The following is an 18,578-nucleotide window of genomic DNA, read 5'->3' as shown; positions in this document are numbered from 1 at the left end:
GACATGTGTTATCTGGTTGGTTCGTCTGCATGTTTGGTTGGCGTGGTGCATTGTCTCCTATCCACGTGTGGCTTGTTGTGTTACTGCTGTGATATCTTTTCATAACTGAAGGAGCCTATCTGAGTGATTAAGAGAAGCTAGCAAAGAAGTAAGTGAAGCTTTGGGAAGTCGAATCTTGAAAGCGTCATCTTTCTCCAACATAAATCGCATGCAAACAGATGTGACACAAAAATCTTGTCGGGCCCTCATAGACAGGCTTCCATATCCTTTGTTGCGGCAAATTTACGGTACGTGCTTAATTAAAACATCGTCCACCGCCTTCTCTAAGTAGAACCCCCAGCAGTGGATGTAAACCAGATCTCACCCGTGCTTTCATTTCTCATCAGCGCCACCCCGAATCACCCGATCGTCATGTCCCGGCCACCAGGAAGAGCAAGGCTGGTCTAACGAAGACGGTCCCAAAGCGAGACGCTCAGGAAGAAAGCAACAAAGATTGCAAAGCGACTACAGCTAGCGCCATGCGCAGCGGTTGCGCTGACGGGGATAGTCGCGGTGGTGTGCAGTGTTGGTTTGTGGTATGTCCAAGACGGTTCAACGTTGCCGCCAGATGTCGTTGTCGTAAGACTGGTAATTATACTAGCGTTCGATGATTCGTAGTCGAAACTAGCATTCCAGAACCGATGACTTGGTACCAGGGTGTTTGGTAGTGCGGTTGTCTGTGCTACCGTCGTGGTGGACGCATCGCCCTCGGTGGCCCACGTGCATATTCGAGGAAGCTCAGCTACTGTTTCTGACGGCAGCTGGGAGGTACTGACACTCGGAGCAGCAGCAGTGTACACATTGGCAACCGCCCAGATCTCCATTGTAACGGAATCCGATTTGGTTCAACACACAAGTGAGGCTGGAAAGTAATCCTTCAACCGACCTGTTATATATGGCATTCGTTTCCTGAAGCCAAAAATGGCTCTGAAACCTACAGCAGTATCCATGGTGCACAAAAGCACGTTTCTGTTTGTCTCGAAAATTGAACGCGATGAGAGCGCTGCCAGATGTGGCTTATTTTGGCATGCTTTTATAAACAGCCCCGATGTCGTGAAACAATGACTCCTTTGCCATCGCGAGCTTGCAACATCAAAAATGATACCGTTACTTCCGCAACACCCAGCTCCTGTCCATTTCGGGCGAACGATGGCCGACGTTTACGAGGACCTTTTGTTCTCCCCTGGTGCGACAAGCCTTTCTTCCTCGGCGGCACAATCACGAAGCCTGCCGGGCACCGCTGCGGTCCAACTCAGGCTGAAAGAAGCGAACAGCTTTGTGGCTAGCAGCGCCAGAAACAATCCGAGGTCGCCGTTTCGCCCGGAGAGCAAGTTTTCGTCAGTGGCTACACCGTCGGCGTCAGGCCTAACAGTATGCCTTAGAGACTTGGAGGTGACGAAGGGATATGGGTCAATCCTTTTGGGGTTAGAGTAGACGCGGAATTGGAGAAGCGAGTGAAGCATTGCGAAAGCTCTCGGCCATAATTTTGATCAGCGTCATCGCTATCACGGATGCATAGTGTCAGTCGACAAAACGGGGGCCACCAGGGAGCTGATATAGTCTACCATACATCCGTGTACTGTACAGTAACTTAGGCACTGCTAGTTAGAATTTTGCCGAGCGCGTGGTGATGATTCGCAGACGGACAGTATCGGCTTTTGTGTTTTGTCTATAACCCTGTTCTTCTTTATCCATTATGACATGCCGCCCAAACAGCCAGACGTGATGATGCGTTTGACATGAGTGACATCGTAAGTGTTGGTAAGTATACCAGGTATCCGTATATACGGCGAGGTGAAGCAACGAAGACTCGTTCTATTGGTCTACTTATGATATTGCTTAGTGAGTGGAATAAAAGGGAGTTTATTGCCACGGCCACATCGATGGCTCGCGGACCTTCAATTCGGCGACCACAGAAACACAGGTGGACAACTCCAAACGCCAGGATAGACACCTATCGTACGACCATCGTCGGCCACAAAATAGTACGCCATCCTACCATTGACGAATTCCATGACAAGTCTACCATTCGTCACCCAGCCGAACGTAGCGCCGGGTGTGATTGATTCACACTGACTGACATTGCAACGGTCACTTTTCCTCAGGCTTTGACGGCTGGCAAGCAGTCAGTCCCTCATTCTATGGAAACTGTAGCGCCAGACACGTACCGTGGACCACGTAGTCGTAGCCCTGGGGGTTTTTCTTTCTTGTTTCGAGCGCAAGGCGGCAATTCCAGACTGGCTGATCTGTCGCATGGGTCCAGTTCGGCTTCGGGGGTTATTGCCATGAACATGATGAGGGCTTGGGCTGCGATCAAAACTCACTCTTCGGCGCAGCGTCTTGCATCTTCACGCAGGTCATGCGTTTCGTAAGTAGCGTAGCGATGTTCAATACACACCACGAAGTAGTGATGTCAGCGTTAAAGGTCGTCACTGATTTTCTGGCTCACAATATTTCGAGTCTTTTCCAAGTACACTTTGCTATGACGGGGTTTGCTGTGGAACGGATGTACTTATAACATTACCAGAAGCTTGACTTCGATTCTTCTCACTGCGTGGTTGCATTGTTGCCAGTCTGACTGGGTGCGCCGAACAGGGCTAAAACAAGCTTTTGGGGTACGCAAGATAGCCGGTTTGTGATAGGTCTTGCATATGGCGCAAAGTCCGTTGCCGGACGCGAATTGCGTTGTGGCGTTTTCCGATGGCGGCTGATGGGGTAAGAGGACCTTTTTGAGAGACTGCCTGGATATGAGAGCCATTTGCTGCTTTCTGAATAAACGCTTCGACGACGGACAAACTTTCAAATATCATGCTGTCATGATGAGATGCTTTCTCGCTCTGCTTCAGCATCCTGAACGTACTTGGTTGACAGATTGTCTTGTTATGATTATTCGTTTCGCCCGTAGATGGACGAAAGCCTCGCCTCACGCAATGGAGCATCTGGACCAACACTCATCAGACTTACTGATCGATTCCAATCCGTATTCCTTGGACTTTGAAGAGACGATTGCCTCTTCTGATTCATGGTCGTCCGGCGTGAACACGCCATCTTCCAGCGGCAACAGTCTCACCGAGCGAGGTGTCATACCAACACAGGATGTGCCAATGGATGAGCTGTCTTACCAGGAATACGAATATCCAGATCCATCCGAGTCTCCCTCGGCTTGGAGAGCCCTCGACGGCAGCAGTGAGACCACCGACTTGACACTTGCCTCATCGGGAGATTGGCATAGGTATCAAGAACAACAAGAAGCCGATAGAACAGATTTGGTAGCACTTGCAAGGACCCATCACTGAACGTAACTACTCTGACATGCCCGACAGAACGACTTCATCTTCCATGTTCTAGTGCGTACGCCAGAGCGCTTATTCAGACGGGAGGTGTCAACGGATGCTTGGCACCAGCATCAGCTCGATTGTGGGCGGAAGACTCAAGCGTTACGCCATGCCATCACGAGTTCTACGAACCTATTTCTACGAGGCTCGATCGGAGACACGATTTTGCATACACTGGCAGGCGATTTTGGGTTGCCGAACTTGTCTGCGGAAACCGAGGGTTACGACATTCTCCAGCGGCTCTTCGACATTGGGCCAGACGGTTTCGGGTCGTCAGTGAAGTCCTGTTGTCTATCTATGATTGATTCGCAGAATGACGGGTATCGCATGATCGACGGAGCCCCGGCGGAACCGTTCATGCACACGCCCCTTGGGGTTGCAATTCTATACAACAACCTCGCCTGCGCTGAGCTTCTGCTTCAGCACGGGGCTGGTGCAAACATCCCAGGGGAGTGGGGACAGCGTCCGCTGTTCTTTGCCTATCGGAACAACAGCGAAGAAGCAGTCAAACTGCTGACCGCCTACGGAGCTTGCCTTTGACGAAACCCCGGCTTTTGGCCAGACACAACGCCTAATGCAAAGAACGCCAGTCTCACGCAATGGCTCGATAAGCATCGATGTGTGTTGTAGGCAGGGAAGCCTTTTGCGATTTTTGCGGCGAGGCAGGCAGGCCAATCGCCGGCCGACAAGGTGCCGACGATTTTTACCATAGAGACTTTGCATGCACTTCACTAAGCTGCGGCGCCAAATTTCGCGAGTGTCTGATTGCTTGTCGGTATCGGCATTCGCAGCACTAGATTTCGGGCCTCCACTTTTACGAAGAGTTCTAGAATCTCCGTCCCTTTTGCGCTAAGATTGGCGCTGTTTTGGCCCCAATCTTTGCCTATTGGGGGGTCATGACGCCAATACCCGAGAAAACAGGCCCTCTTTGCGCCAATTCCGACGCTTGAGATCTGGCCGTTAATTGACCTCTCAAAGTGGGTGTATGGCGGGCAGTTGATCTGGCCCTCTCCAGGCTTCGCCCAACCATGCATCCCATCATTCCTGGGTTGGTAGAGGTCTTCGAGCACTGACATTTGTGCACGGGAGGCAGCAAGTGAACTGACGCGCCGGAAACTGATGCGCCAGAAACTGCTCCTGCCGCAGCGGCGGAATATGGCCAACAACAACAGCTTGCTGCGAGCCCGTCGCCGCTTACACTTGAGTCCACCGCCGTTCCCTTGCGACATCCCACGGAAGACCTTGCCATGAATGTTCGGTGCCAAAGAGCCAGAAGCTCCTTTCGTTGGTGACTCACGACATCATGGCTGTTCATACACCAAGCCACGTATAAAGGCACGGAAATAAAAGTCGAGTGAAGCAGATTTGATCTACAGATCCTGCTACTGTTCGTTCACACCCATACAGCTTTGATCACTGCTTCGGATACCTGCGACCACAGCAATCGGCTACCCCGTATTTCTCCCTTCCTCGTTACAATGGAAAGAAACACGGCAGACACACTTGAAACAGACGTCATCATTGTTGGCGCAGGCTTCAGCGGTTGTTATTCACTGTTCAAGATTCGACAGGCGGGGTACTCGGCCAAGATTCTTGAACGTGGAAACGACTTTGGGGGCGTTTGGCACTTCAATCGGTATCCCGGAGCCAGGGTCGATTCCGACACGCCTTCCTACCAGTTCAGCCTGTCCGAAGTCTGGGCCGACTTTCATTTTACCGAGCGGTTTCCCGGGTACGAAGAAATCCGCAGATATTTTCATCACGTCGATGCCACTCTTGGCTTGCGGAAGGATACGATTTTCGACGCCCGAGTGGACGAGGTCAAGTACGACCCTGCGGGCAGACGCTGGCATTTTCGCACGACAAAGGGTCTGTGCGCGACCTCCAAGTACGCAATCTTCGCATGCGGCCCGATGAACAAACCGTACATGCCTCGTTTTCCAAACCAGGACATGTTCGGTGGACCCGTCATCCATCCGTCCGCATGGCCCAACGATCTCCAGCTCACGGGCAAGAAGATTGGCGTCATCGGGCAGGGAGCGTCCGGTCTGCAGATCGTACAGGAGCTTGCCAAAGTGGACTGCCAGCTCACAGTCTTCGTTCGGAACCCCTGTATCGCGATCCCCATGCACCAAAGACAGCTGTCGAACCGAGAGTCGGAAGAGATGAAGAACTATTACGACGCCATATTCAGCGAGGCCAAGTTCGGCTCGTCTTCGGCGCTGCCCTACAATCACAATACCGATTTGCTTCGCTGCACGACTGAAGCAGAACGGGCCGGTCTGTTCGAGCGACTGTGGAATAGGGGTGGCCTCGGTCTCACACAGTCGAACTATCGCGACATCGCGTTTGACAAGACGGCCAACGCATGCTTGTACGACTTCTGGGTCCGCAAAACGAGAAGCCGGATGACGAACCCCGAGAAGAGGGACATCGTCGCGCCTCTGGATCAGTTCGAATGGTTCGGAGCGACACGCGTCAATCTTGAGATGGACTACTACGAGATGCTGGATCGACCGAATGTCAAACTGGTCGATCTCAAGAAGACTCCGATCCAGTCTTTCGACAGGCAGGGGATTGTCACCAAGGCCTCAGACGCCTCCATACACCACGATATGGACATCATCATCATGGCCACCGGCTACGACTCTTTGACGGGTAGCCTGCTTGACATGAACATCCACGACAAGCACGGCGTCCGGCTACGGGACGCTTGGAAGAGCGGCATCAGCACGTATCTTGGCATGATGGTTCCCAAGATGCCCAACGCATTCATGCTGTACGGGCCGCAAGGGCCGACAACGCAAACCAACGCACCGCCCTTCATTGAGCTTCAGGTTGATTGGGTGGTAAGCCTCCTCGAGCGGATGCGCGAAGACGGCCTGCATTCGATCGAGCCATCGGAAGAGTCTTGCCGCTCGTGGAAAAGTCTTGTAATGGATGCCTTCGAGTCGACTCTTTTTCGCGACAGCACTGCGTGGTGGACTGGCGCGAACATCCCGCACAAGAATATTGAGCCACTTGTCTTTCTAGGTGGGGTTCAGCAATGGAGACACATGTGTAGTCGTTCGCTAGATGACTGGGAAAGTTTTGTCGTATCCTAGTAGCCAGGATGGGTTTGGGGTTGGTCTGGGGTTTGTGGTCTGAAAGGTGTGGAGAACTTGAGTATGCTGTCTTGAATACTTTTCAATGTCTAATCTTCGCATATGACGTTGCGATATCTCGATGGATCCCGCAATGAATCCCGCAATGAATCCGATGATCAAGGGGTTGGGAGACGAGATGTGGTCAACCAACCTTCCATTTCCCTATTGAACGCTTGTTATTTCCACACAAGTTTCCACCAAGCATCTTACAGACTCACTTCGTCTAGCTTATCGTTCCCCTTTCACGGCTCTCCTGTCTTGAAACTGACATACCCCAAGAGAACACTGGCAAGAAACAGCCGTAGCCATAGCTAAAGATCAGGTTCCTAAGCACGTTTCCTCCAGAAAGTCGCAGCCCACATGTGTCGTTGTGAATTCCAATCGGGCTTGTACAATGGTGAGAAGGTGAGCAAAAAACAATGACGGACAGTCGTTGCAAGTCTTAGTATGCATCGACAAGTGACGAGACGCCAAGCCACGCGAGAGGCGATCCAACTACCTTCCATGCTCGCTGTCAGCTGTATATTGGACGTAATAACTCCTACGTTGAGTTTGTATGCGACAACGAAGTCGATGACCTAGTCAGAAACGCAGCGGAAGATGTTTTTTTAGTGGCAGTTCCGATTTAAGGCTTTAGGGGTAAGTCCTGGAGGCGCCGGACCACTGAGTTCCCACCAAGGGGATTCTTGCTGAGAGACATCCTGACCTTTGTCAGACCCGAGCCGATGGCAAAGGGCAAGTTATTCCAACATACTTTGGTGCTTTTGTCGGTAGCCTTGAAGCGTTTTGTGACTTCTTTGAATGGGGGGACTATGGCAAGGATCAGAATGCTTTGGAATTGACAGAGCGATGGTCTTGACGCACCTGAAGTCTTGAACCAGGAGGCGACCACTTCAACGATTGCTGTGATCTTATTGACCCAGGGGGTGATCCTTGAGCTCTTGTAGCAGCGGCCACTCATTGCAGTAAGCCGACCTTTTAGGAGTGTTACAGCACGAAGACGATGAGAGAAGTGCGCTAGCAAAATGACAATAGGCTTTATGGTTTTGAAAGAAGATGGGTAAGAGAGATAGCTTAGGGAGTGACAGTCTGTGTGGGCAACCGCGAATTTATACTTTCCAAGTGCTGGCAGACTCTTCTCGTAACAGTCACACGGGTCAGGCAGGCTGGGGTGACACCAGAACGAGGGTGGTTTGTAAATGAGCCGATGATTACTATTGTCGCCACAATGAGTATGGAGAGCGACCATTGTGACGGGTCGCATGGCAGTTGCAAAACACTTCTTGGAAGGGTACTGGTCGTCTTCCATGCTTTGTCTGTGACGGGCCATGGGCTGCAGCAGGCTTGCTCGAGAATTTATGACGTTGGGCAACCTACAGCCTCTGGGCTCAAGTTTAACAGCCGGGAAGACACAAACAAGTAATGACGTTTTTGAATGAGAGAAATAATGAGGAAGAAGTCGATACATTTGTGAATATGCATTTTCGAGGCAAGATTTGACCAAGTGACGAAAGGTCGGTCCCATGTCACCTTCCAATCAATTGATGCAGTACCACAGCCATCTCATCAGGGTGCCTAGGAGAGCACACTACATGTGATTGACTGGCTGTATGTTGTACCGTGGCCGAATGGAAGCAGGCATTTTGAATTATTGTTGTTTTCTCGTCGCTAACCTTCCTGCTACACGTATGATACTGAATTGTGAATTTACTCGTTGAGCAGTTTGCAGCTGCATCCGAATGCGGCTTGAGTCATCCACGGAATACGTGTGTACATACGTGTACTGTTTAATTTCACCACATCGAGGGTAAACGGCGACTTTGTACTTGCTGTAGTGCACAGTAAAGGAAAACAACCAAAGTCAGGAATAGCCAAGCCGCAGCGCAAGCATCGCGTCGTTGCGATGGGATGGCTCGTGATGACATGACCCCACTTCAACGCTGTTTCCTCATGGCCTCTTCCATCCCAAAACTTAAGACAAATGAGAAGGAAAGATAAAACCACCTGTGTAAACTTCTGGAGTGCAATAGTGAATTTTTGATTAATTGAGTCCATGTATTGCCAAAACACACCTACGTTGACGAACTGCTGGGAGATGGACTAGTAGGGGGCGAAACCGTCTTTCAAAATGAAGAGCTGATTTTGGCTACGCGATGACAGCGACTTCTCGCCATCAGGTTTGTGCTCGTGTAAAAGCAGCTCTACTGATATTTCTTTCTTTGAAAAGAACGCAGTGTCTAGGACCAGATGATCGATTTGAGATTTGAAAACCAACTTGTATCAAAATGAACGTGCTTCAGCTTATAACAAACGAAAGAGCCGACAATCTTACCGCAAGGCTCGTCGCAATCATCATACACGAGATGACGACATGTATCTCACGTTGGCGCGAGTATGCCGCCTTGAAAGATACCCAGCTTCAACAACTTCATATAGAGAATCAGCAATACAAAGCACGCATCGAAGCGCAATGTCAGACCATTCACGCGCAAGACGAGCGTATCAGGCATTTGGAGTTCGACATGTCTCCCATGGAGCTGTCATGCGATACCGTGTCGCCAACAGCGTTTTCAATGTCGCTACAAGACTCGGAGACATTCGATTCCGTTGTAGACTTGCAGTCAAGATCTGTGGGCGAAACGTTCGGGGATGCCCTGCAGGAGACGTATGGTCAAGCATCCGACGATGGTAACGCAAGCATTAGGGACGACGTTTTTGGTCCGCTGCTGGCGTTGGCAATGACCGCAGCAGAGGACACGACTGGACGGGTTGCTGAAGTGAGGGAGTCGCCACAGAACGAGAGCAAAAGCCCGATGAAGAGGCATATGGAAGAGATAGATGTTGCTTCGAAGCGGGTGCGTCATACGTGACTGAAGGGCCTTGAAACATCCATAGTTCTTCTCGACAGTCCCAATACGTTTTGGTGATAACTGCAACTTGGCAATTCTAAACAACAAAAGTTCATCACAAGACGGACCAACAATAAACACAAGTGCATCTAAGAATTTATGTATGTTCGTGACCTACACAGCCAAATTTCGCTAGTTGTGGCACTGTGTGGAAGGTATCCAGAGATCTGGTGAGTGTGCCGAAAGAGGGCGCGGTTCGAGCTCACAGCTGGACGTGTCTATGAGTAAGATTCACTGGTAGGCTTGCCCGATTCAGCCGAATGACTTCAACCACCGAGGACATTAAGGACTGCCGTGTTCATATCATTTCAAGATCGAATCAAAGCATCATCTTTGAATACAGTCATAGAGGGGTTACCTTCCGGTTTCTTGCGGTCAAAAGTGGACGTCTCATCTATGCATGCTTCGACATGAAAGTAATCGATTACTACCTTCACAACGGTTCGAGCTACTACGCATCCTTCAGACTTTGCTAGGCTTTGTAGAATGTATCCCAATATTTCCTCACGAGGCCTTTTGCATTCTCTAGATTGGCTTCCGGCTCCATGGTCGCTTCCCACTGGATCTTGTAGTAAGCCAGGCCGTCCACCTCTTTCCTCCCGATGACCTTTCCCGACCAGTGCTCCAGAGTAGGGTCAAACTGATTTGACGGTCTTCTTATGGATTCAGGATAGCGATGGCAAGTGTTCCAAGCGATGATGTCGGGTAGCATGTGTTGAAGTTTATCTTCGGATTCCCAGGTTGGTTTCCAAACCACGTGGTAGTAGATTGCATCACGAAGAACGCTGTGTCTTTGGATACGTTCCACTTGCCACTCGGTCATGGATGCGTCATTATCGCTGCTGCTTTGATTGACTGATTGTCTTTCCATGGTGGATGGTGATTGGAGCCGTGAGCGGATGGTCGGTGTATGCAGAAAGTGAAACGTAGTACAGTAGGCGCCGGTTGTGACTTGAAAGACAGGTAGCGAAAGATGGGTTGGCGTTGCAGTTCGAAGAGAATGTGGCTTTTCTAGTAGGAAGTTGTTGAACGGGCAGAAATAGTCTAATGTGCTCTTTGAAGTTCACGTGGCTGCAGTGATTGAGCCTCTCCCAGACGAACCATGAAGCCAAGGTGCTTGATGACAAGGGCGAGCAAGTAGGTACCAGCTTACGACCCAGAAGGCTCCAAGAACAGACACGCACACGCACACTTGGGATCTGAAGGTGTACACTTCCGGCCGAAATCAGTTTCTGGTTCATGATTTAGAGTTCCTTTTGGCGCAGCTAGTTGTGGCTGCATTTGCAGACATGAGACAGGAAGGTCAGAATGCAGTACTCACCAGAAGCTGACACCGGTTCTTTGGGAAAGCCTGAAACCACCGAAGAACCGTCCTGCTTGCTGGGTTGGATTATGCAAGGAGCCAATTGTTGCTTTCTGTAGATGTTTTGTCAACCACGTAGTAAGCGGTTCTATGCTTCGCCACACACCCAGTTAGCGAGAGGACCCATCAGCCACGGCGATGAATATTATCCCAATATTGAAAAAGCGGAAGCCAATTCCAGACCCGGTTGAACACTGCACAGCCGCAAACAACACAGTATTCGATTCTCTGAGTATTACTATACCCACGCGGCACGTTGGAGTCGCAACCGAAATGGATGTCAGGTTCATGATCCGGAAACTCTTCCAACACAACCGTTTCCGGTTGTAGCAGGAGTCCTACGTTTGTAACGTTCCTGTCCAACAGGCAGATCCATAAACAGCTGCGACAGATTCAATCTCCAAACTTAAAAAACCGGAGGCCGATGCTGGTCGCGATACAGTATGCTCACAACTAACCATCTTTATTACTGTCATCTTCTCCACCACCATCCCCCGACCGCATGATGACCAAGCGACAGATCTGACGGCGCCTGCTTGGGTGCAAGCTCCTGTGAGATACTCAGTCGATCGATGAGCTTGTGATCTCCTGAGCGTGCGTCGTTTGGGTGGCATCTGATGCAACCAGATCATCTCATACCCTCCCGTACCTGGCAGATCATGCCGCTAAAAATCAGAGGTGAGTGGGACTATATACACAAAACAGAGTTAGAGAACACGCGCACGTGGCTGGCACTCGATCAAGGCTACAAAGAGTACGTTAACTTCCTCTCTCCACACAAAACTGCGCGGTGACTCTTCAGTGCCTTGAAGGAAAGTACACGCTATAACGTGAACGTCGGTATGAGATCCGATTTCCTCCGATATCTTCTGCTTGAAGCCGAAGGTGTCGTCTACACTGAGACCGATACTATAGCCCTCAAACCCATCGACTCATGGACTCCATCCCATCTGCGAGACAACACCCGCCTGGTCATAGGCACCGAGAATGACCAGCGTGATGGTAGGCGATGGGAAGACTTACCTCATCCGTTGCAGTTTGCCCAGTGGACGATTGCCTCAGCACCTAGACATCCTGTGCTTCAGAAAATGGCAGATCGCGTAGTTATGTCCGTGAAGGATCCGGTGCGCCGGTATGGGGTTCGGGAGATCGAGCTCAGGCCCACGAGCTTCGAGTTTCTGAACTCCACCGGTCCTGCAGCATGAACCGATGGGGTATTTGAGTATTTGCAACCCGTCAATCCAGATTTGACGGGTCAACGTCGCATATCTTAGGATGTTTCACAAACGGTGCTTTGAGTAGTCGCAAAGTACTGCCGGCTAGCATTATCTTCGCCATCATGTAAACTCTAACAATGTCCTGGCCACGGTCTCCCTTCGGCGACAATAGAGACACCGGAGATGAGGCTCTTATTCAACCATGAAACACGATGATCGTTACGCAATAGCCTCTGGCGTATCATGTTCTACATTCGGCCACAACCCAACAGCAGAAAGTCAAATCAATCAACGACATGAGTCCAAAAACCACCATGTATCCCAGCAACAATGGATTCACTGCGCTGAGTGTCGCATGCAAGAACGAAAGTCACGACACAAGCCAAGCATCTTGCATTTAGGATCAGGAAACCCTGTGGCAGAGTCGAGTCAATCGGGGTGCGCAAACTGGTCATGATCAGGAAAGCCTACTGGTCCTGCTTGGAACGGATGGCCCCACATTCGACCGAGATCCCAGCCGGGGCGCCGATGACCACCGGGCGCCGAACTCCGGAGCTCAGCCAAATGACAGACACGGAGGCTGCGCAACTAATCGCGTGTTCGATCCATGCTCACTCTGTGGCAGCAAAACGGGATAATGACACCATAGCCATGAGTGTGTTTGCCATTCCATGTTCAGCAGGAAATCAGTGTCACAAGATGAACAATTCCGTCGCGAGAGTAAACCGATGCTCCTGATTGGGCCGTGCCCCCCCCCCCCCCCCCCCCCACACACACCAGATTTCGAGCTTCGCTCCAAAAAGCAGCCCATTTTTAGGGATGCACCAGATCCCTGTCGGCAGAAGGCCTAGTTGGACAGCTGCTCAACCCGATAAATAGCTTGGCTGGCCGCCTGTTTCATTCATTTTATCCAACGCCCTGCATCTGACGCTTCTAATCCTCTCACACACGAAACACAGATTCTCCTACACAATGCACATCACTTATATCCTCCCCGATCTGAATATGGCGTGCCCTTCTGCCCAGAAACTCGATGTGTCGACAACTGCCGCCAATGCCCCGGTGGCCGAGATGAACTGTTCAGAGGAATCAGACAGCTCTACGCCTGAGCCTGAAGCTACCACCGTCTTTTGGGAGGATGTACCGCCAGGTATGATACATTGTTTAATTAATGCATACTTCAATGTTAACTTGTCGACAGTCGCCAAAGAGGCCGAGCACAGTGTCACAAAAGCCACGGCTGACTTACGGACCGATTACTTCGTGATTAAGGAGCTGATTGGGCATCGCCGTGACCCTACCTGTGACACTCTTTTCGAGATCAATGTCCGTTGGGAGGGAGACGAAGAGACCTGGGAGCCCGAGAGCAATCTCCAGAAAGATGCTGCACTGACCTTGTTCGCCTACTGGAGCCGTGTGAAGGGCGGACGGGAAAGTGCAATGGTGGACAGGGAGTTGTGGCACGTTTTCAAAGTCATGTCTCATGAGACGAAGCCCGATGGCAACGTTTACTTGCAGGTCGCTTGGGTCGGATCTCCTGATACATCGTGGGAGCCAGAAGCGAATATTCGGGAAGCTGCCGGCAGACTTGTGGAAAACTATTGGCGCTCTGTCGTCGGCCGCTTGGGGGCAATGGCGAGACCGGCCGAGGCTGGGTCTTTTGTAAAGGACGCGACTGGGTTGATGAACAAGAGGCGCAAGATGATGCGGCTACCCCATTTTCCAGGTAGAGTAGGTGTTCCGAGTGATGAAAGAAATGGAAGGAGTGCACGCAGCTAGGAGCGGAGCAGTCGAAATGCGGTACAATCAGCCCCAGATCAACGTTTGAGGGGCCGAGTTCCTGCGTCGATTTTCTATTTTTGAAACATAACTCAACCCCCCCACATCCGAAACACCCCCGCATCCGAAACACCCCATTTCTCCTCCTTCACCACCATCACCACCTTTTTTAAACCATCATAACAATTACCATATATAACCAAACAACGCCGTTTTTTCAGAATACCTTCTTCAACCCATCATGAAGCAATACTCCGAAGATGAGCTCCAACGGGCCCTTCTAGAGGTAGCAGCTGGGAAGGGTATCCGGGAAACAGCTCGCGCATGGGGTATACCAGTCGCATCACTTCATCACCGATTCCATGGGCGGCAAAGCAAAAATACTGCCTATACCCATATGCAGCGATTATCCCAAGCCCAGGAGGATTATCTGGCTGGATGGGTTCAAATCCAAGATGCCCTAGGTGCTGGCCCTACCCATCAACAACTAAAGGGCCCGGCAGAGCGTATGCTGGGCGATACCCATGATACCCATCAACCTCTGGGCAAGAGATGGGTATGCCGATTCCTGCGGCGAAACCCATCAATTAGGACCCAGCGATCCAGAGCAATCGATGCCCGGCGATGGTTGTTGTTGTTGTTGTTGTTGTATTTAACGCCATGGCGGCAAGGGTGGAACCCTTGTCGCAGACCTCCCGAGGGGTATGTGGCGTGGAGAGCCGTGGGCTAGGACTATGCACTTCATACATCGCCCTTCCTTTCGTCCTCCAAATCCTGCCTGATGGCTACTATGCCTTCTATCTGTCCCTGGTTCCCGCTGGTTCCCCAGATTCATTGCTTCCCGTCTATTCCCTATGAGGGTTGAGTTGGCTGTCTAGACCCCGTGCCGAAGCCCGTTCCCTAGTAGCGTGGGCAGATCTTCCGGAAGAAGTTTGTCACGCCGAGGAAGGCCTCAAAGCCTTTTGGGTCAGTCATTAGTCCCTTGAAGTATCGTTCAAGGGATCCCATAGGTCCTATGGGGTCGAGCGGACCAGTTGGGTAGAGGGTGGGCCACTGCTGCCTCCTCGCCAAGGTCGCTGGGCAGTAGACCAGATGGTCTACGTCTTTTGCCTCTCCGCAGGAGCAGGTTAGCAAGGCTTCGGTGTGGTTAAAGCGTCGGTGATAGTGTTCAAAGTCCCCGTGACCCGACCGGGCCGCTAAGAGGTGGTGAAGGGTGCTCCGTGGTAGGGCGAGTTCGGGAGGGCAGGAGAAGTGTAGCCTCAGTCCAAGCTGGGTGTACCGTTCGGTCGCCTCTTTACCCCACCACTGTCTGTACTGGTTTCGTAATCTCTCTCTGCCAAGCCGTTTGATCCCGGAGAGCGTAGCTAGTTGGCCTAGAGGGACCGGCAGCGCTGTGCCCTCCTTGGCTAGCCGGTCCGCCTCTTCATTGCCCTTAATCCCCTGGTGTCCTGGCGCCCAGTGGGTGTGGATGCTGTATATCCTAGCAGCAGCTTGGATCTCGAGCACCGCTGCTTGCGAGGAGTCTGGGGCCTCGCCCCGTATTCCTTGGATGACACTGGTGTTGTCGATGCAGATGTGTATGGGTTGGCCTTGGGAGGTTAAGAGGGCCCGCCGGAGTCCTATCCTCGCCCCTTCAGCCTCAGCGTCGAACACCTCTGCTAGACCGAGTCGGCCGCAGCCCTGGGCCACGCGCCTGTTGCTGCGGTAGATGACAAACCCATATCCTGTGGCTCCGTTCGTCGCTTTGGAGCCATCTGAAAAGACAACCATGTGGCTGTCTGGTACGGTATTTAGCCAGGCCTGGAAAGCTTTGGCTGCCTCTTTCTTAGTCTGCAGGACTATCAGGTCTTGTGAGCCTGGGAGGTACTGCGGTTGGATGAGTGCTGGTCTCGGGCATTTTGGTGCAAGGTCTGCAGTCCGTTGGAGCTTCGTCTGCTGCCGCCCTCGTTGGGAGAGCCTCGGGACAAGAGGGTGTTGTGGATCAACCTTCTTTAGACGTGCTGCGAAGCGGAGGCGGACTCCTTCCAGAGCCACCTTGCTTGGTGGTAGTCCAGCATCCCTAAGGAGGCTGCGTGTTGGAGTTGTTTTCCAGGCCGGCAGGATAGCCCTTGCTGCCGTCGTGATGACCCTTTCGAGCTTGATTGCAAGACCCTTCTGGCCTGTACTGACTTCATCTGTCGGGAGAGAAACATTGCGGCCGGTATCGATGGCTCTGCCAGGGGCTGGCTTGGTCATGCCTCCATACCAGGTCTCGGCCCCGTAGAGAGCGATTGGCAGGACGCAGGAGATCACAGCCTTGCGTACAGCAGCGGCCGGGAGCCCGCCTTTTGTGTTTGTCAGGTGTCTAAGATGTTGGGCCGCCTTCGTCGCCGCAGCCAGCTTTGTTTCAACATGGTGTCGGAAAGAAAGCCTCTTGTCGAACCAGACCCCTAGCCAACGGATGGGCTTCGTTGATGCTACGATTCTAAGGTGTCTCGCCTTGATCTCTGGCAGATCTCTTTGCTGATTATGTTTCCTTGTGAAGTGGATAGCCTCGGACTTCTTTGGGTCAAAAGCGACCTTGTTCTCCGTTCCCCAGTCGAGAATGCGTGTGATCTCCTGGCCGAGGGTCGCAGCATTACTCTCAAGGGAGGGGCCCATAGCCAGAAGGCCGATGTCGTCTGCGTACCCGAACCGAAGCTTCGGGTCTTCTGCTAAGATGTCTGCGATGTAAAGCAGGAAAAGAATAGGAGACAGCGGGGAGCCCTGGGGCAGCCCGCAAGCCAGCGGGAAGTCCTCTGTTGTTGCGTCCTCCAGCCTGACTCTGGCACTTCTGTTCGAAGCAAAGTGGAATATCAGTCTGATCAGGCTGTGAGGCCAGCCTTGTTGTCGTAGCCGGACAATCAGCCGGTTCCGAAGAACAGAGTCAAAAGCCCCTTGGACGTCCATCGTTACCAATGTAGCTGTGAGCCCTTTGTCAAGGGCCATTTCGATGTCGTGGGCGAGGCAGGTGGTTAGGTCAACCGCTGATCTGCCAAATAGAGCCCCTATTTGCTGTGAGCTGGTCACCCCTTCTAGGATGGTAAGGTAGGACATTCTTCTGGCTATCAGCCTCTCGAGACCTTTCCCAAGACAAGATAGTAGGGCTATTGGCCGCCAAGATCCGGCTTTTGAAAAGTCTGTTTTCCCTGCCTTCTGGATCATAGCGACCTCCGCTCTGCGGAAAGGCTGGGGGAAGTAGCCCGTTTGTATGCAAGCTTGGAACAGTTGTCTGACAGGATCAGATATAAGGTCCCAGCAAGCCCGAAGCAGCCGGGTTGTGATCCCGTCGATGCCAGGGGTCGTGGTCCTTGTCAGGGTAGCCTCCCTCAGCTCTTCTCTACTGATGGCATCCTGCCAAGGTACCCGTCGTCGAGAGACCGTAGGGACGTCGAACGGGTCTCCGGGCAGGTCATCCTGGGCACTGAACCTCTGTAGGAGGGCTCTTCGGAGTGCTTGGGCTTTACCCTGAGTGTCGTTGATCGTCTGACCCTCCACTACCAGAGGGGGGGCTCTTACCCCTAGGCTAGCCTTTCGCCAGCCCATAATCTTGTAGAGGTCTTGGTCCGAGGTAACTCCTTCGATCTTAGCAGCCCAGTAGGCCCGCTTAGCTTTCCTGACTGTACTCAAGAAGGCCTTCTGCTCTTCGAGGGTAGCAAGGCGTGGGGTCTGCTCTAGTTCTTGGGCTTGTCGGCAGCAGGCCTCGCGGTACGTTCGGTGGGCTTCTGCGCACTCCTCCGTCCACCAAGGGGCCCCTTTCCCATGCTTACCTCGTTTCTTTCCTACAGCCTGGACAGCCGTGGAGAGAAGGTCGGCTAGTCGTTCCGCTTGGGTGTCCAACTCGGCAGGGGTAGGTTCGTCCTGCAGAGTAGGTAAGACTGAGGCTCCTGCTCTGATCAGGTCTCTAAACCGGGGTAGGGCCGAGTCTGCGACTGATAGTGACTGTGGTTGGTCTGTCTGTTGTTGTCGGTGCTTTTGAAGCGGGATCGTTGCGATAATTGCTTGATGATCGGCCCCTGGGTGCAGGTGTGGGCTGACCACTGCGTGTGCGAGGGGAATGTTTGAGAAGGTAAGATCGAGTACATGGCCTTGGGCATGGGTCGCAGTCCCTGTCTCGCCGATGAGTGCCAGGCCGTGGCTATCTGCCCAGTCTGCTATGTCGCCCCCTCTGTTCCTGTTCCTCGATCCAGGCTCCCAGGAGTAATGATGAGCGTTGAGGTCCCCTGCTACAAGGACTCTTTCTGGCGGCCTGTATTCTAGTAGGGTTGTGGTTGTGTGAGATTGTGGGTCTCCTGGTTGTCTGTATACGTTAACCACAGTAGTTGCGTTGTCAACTGTGATCCATAGGATGTCCCTTGTCTGGACGGGCCTCTGCTGCTGGGCCTTCCCCTTCATCCCTTTCCGTATGTAGGTCATGACCCTAGGTCTGGTTTCCCTGTCCTTCCAGAAGTCCACTGGGACGTAGGAGTCAAAACCTGGATGTGTGTTGATTTGCATTTTGTCAACATAGCCTATCCAGGGTTCCTGGACCAGTACAATGTCGATCAGCTCAGCCCAGCAGAGCTCCAGGAAAGCTGTGTGTGCTGGCGACTGCTTCCCTACGTTGCACTGAGCTATACGTAGCACCTGCGGAGAGGCCTGCTTCGGCCTACGTCTCCGAGTCGAGTTCCAGGTGGGTGTAGGCATTAGCAACGTTGTAATCCGGTTTCTGAGCTACCCTCTGACTCCTGCTCAAGAGAGGTAGGATAGCGCGGTTAGTCTGGTTAGTCTGG

At 52.2% G+C, this 18,578-nt stretch overlaps 9 protein-coding genes across 9 annotated transcripts; 6 read left to right on the top strand and 3 right to left on the bottom strand.

Moving 5' to 3' along the window:
- Positions 1 to 443: 443 nt before the first annotated feature.
- Positions 444 to 863, bottom strand: CDEST_01922 (uncharacterized protein; the record flags this gene model as incomplete). The annotated part of the gene is made up of 1 exon (XM_062918081.1): positions 444 to 863. One exon carries the CDS (start codon positions 861 to 863, stop codon positions 444 to 446), a length of 420 nt encoding a protein of 139 aa, XP_062774132.1.
- Positions 864 to 1,137: 274 nt separating this feature from the next.
- Positions 1,138 to 1,473, top strand: CDEST_01921 (uncharacterized protein; the record flags this gene model as incomplete). The annotated part of the gene is made up of 1 exon (XM_062918080.1): positions 1,138 to 1,473. The coding sequence occupies one exon, from the start codon at positions 1,138 to 1,140 to the stop codon at positions 1,471 to 1,473; it is 336 nt and encodes a 111-aa protein (XP_062774131.1).
- A 1,313-nt stretch (positions 1,474 to 2,786) lies between these two features.
- On the top strand, positions 2,787 to 3,914 carry CDEST_01920 (Putative ankyrin repeat-containing domain superfamily; the record flags this gene model as incomplete). The annotated part of the gene is made up of 2 exons (XM_062918079.1): positions 2,787 to 3,308; positions 3,363 to 3,914. The coding sequence occupies 2 exons, from the start codon at positions 2,787 to 2,789 to the stop codon at positions 3,912 to 3,914; spliced, it is 1,074 nt and encodes a 357-aa protein (XP_062774130.1).
- A 442-nt stretch (positions 3,915 to 4,356) lies between these two features.
- Positions 4,357 to 6,479, top strand: CDEST_01919 (Putative flavin monooxygenase, FAD/NAD(P)-binding domain superfamily). The gene has a single exon (XM_062918078.1). It carries the CDS (start codon positions 4,853 to 4,855, stop codon positions 6,476 to 6,478), a length of 1,626 nt encoding a protein of 541 aa, XP_062774129.1. The 5' UTR covers positions 4,357 to 4,852; the 3' UTR covers position 6,479.
- A 1-nt stretch (position 6,480) lies between these two features.
- CDEST_01918 (uncharacterized protein) lies at positions 6,481 to 7,850 on the bottom strand (the record flags this gene model as incomplete). The annotated part of the gene is made up of 2 exons (XM_062918077.1): positions 6,481 to 7,221; positions 7,275 to 7,850. The coding sequence occupies 2 exons, from the start codon at positions 7,848 to 7,850 to the stop codon at positions 7,129 to 7,131; spliced, it is 669 nt and encodes a 222-aa protein (XP_062774128.1). The 3' UTR covers positions 6,481 to 7,128.
- A 955-nt stretch (positions 7,851 to 8,805) lies between these two features.
- CDEST_01917 (uncharacterized protein) lies at positions 8,806 to 9,390 on the top strand (the record flags this gene model as incomplete). The annotated part of the gene is made up of 1 exon (XM_062918076.1): positions 8,806 to 9,390. The coding sequence occupies one exon, from the start codon at positions 8,806 to 8,808 to the stop codon at positions 9,388 to 9,390; it is 585 nt and encodes a 194-aa protein (XP_062774127.1).
- Positions 9,391 to 9,901: 511 nt separating this feature from the next.
- Positions 9,902 to 10,300, bottom strand: CDEST_01916 (Putative Chromo-like domain superfamily protein; the record flags this gene model as incomplete). Its single annotated transcript, XM_062918075.1, has 1 exon — positions 9,902 to 10,300. The coding sequence occupies one exon, from the start codon at positions 10,298 to 10,300 to the stop codon at positions 9,902 to 9,904; it is 399 nt and encodes a 132-aa protein (XP_062774126.1).
- Positions 10,301 to 11,634: 1,334 nt separating this feature from the next.
- On the top strand, positions 11,635 to 11,997 carry CDEST_01915 (Putative glycosyltransferase, DXD sugar-binding, nucleotide-diphospho-sugar transferase; the record flags this gene model as incomplete). Its single annotated transcript, XM_062918074.1, has 1 exon — positions 11,635 to 11,997. The coding sequence occupies one exon, from the start codon at positions 11,635 to 11,637 to the stop codon at positions 11,995 to 11,997; it is 363 nt and encodes a 120-aa protein (XP_062774125.1).
- Positions 11,998 to 12,875: 878 nt separating this feature from the next.
- Positions 12,876 to 13,744, top strand: CDEST_01914 (Putative chromo/chromo shadow domain, Chromo-like domain superfamily protein; the record flags this gene model as incomplete). The annotated part of the gene is made up of 3 exons (XM_062918073.1): positions 12,876 to 13,159; positions 13,211 to 13,671; positions 13,742 to 13,744. The coding sequence occupies exons 1-3, from the start codon at positions 12,982 to 12,984 to the stop codon at positions 13,742 to 13,744; spliced, it is 642 nt and encodes a 213-aa protein (XP_062774124.1). The 5' UTR covers positions 12,876 to 12,981.
- Positions 13,745 to 18,578: the final 4,834 nt, after the last annotated feature.

The sequence above is a fragment of the Colletotrichum destructivum genome, chromosome 1 (genome assembly GCF_034447905.1).
Source record: "Colletotrichum destructivum chromosome 1, complete sequence".
Lineage (NCBI taxonomy): Eukaryota > Fungi > Ascomycota > Sordariomycetes > Glomerellales > Glomerellaceae > Colletotrichum > Colletotrichum destructivum.
Note: the sequence above shows the minus strand (reverse complement) of the source record. Positions and strands in the feature narration are given on the sequence as shown.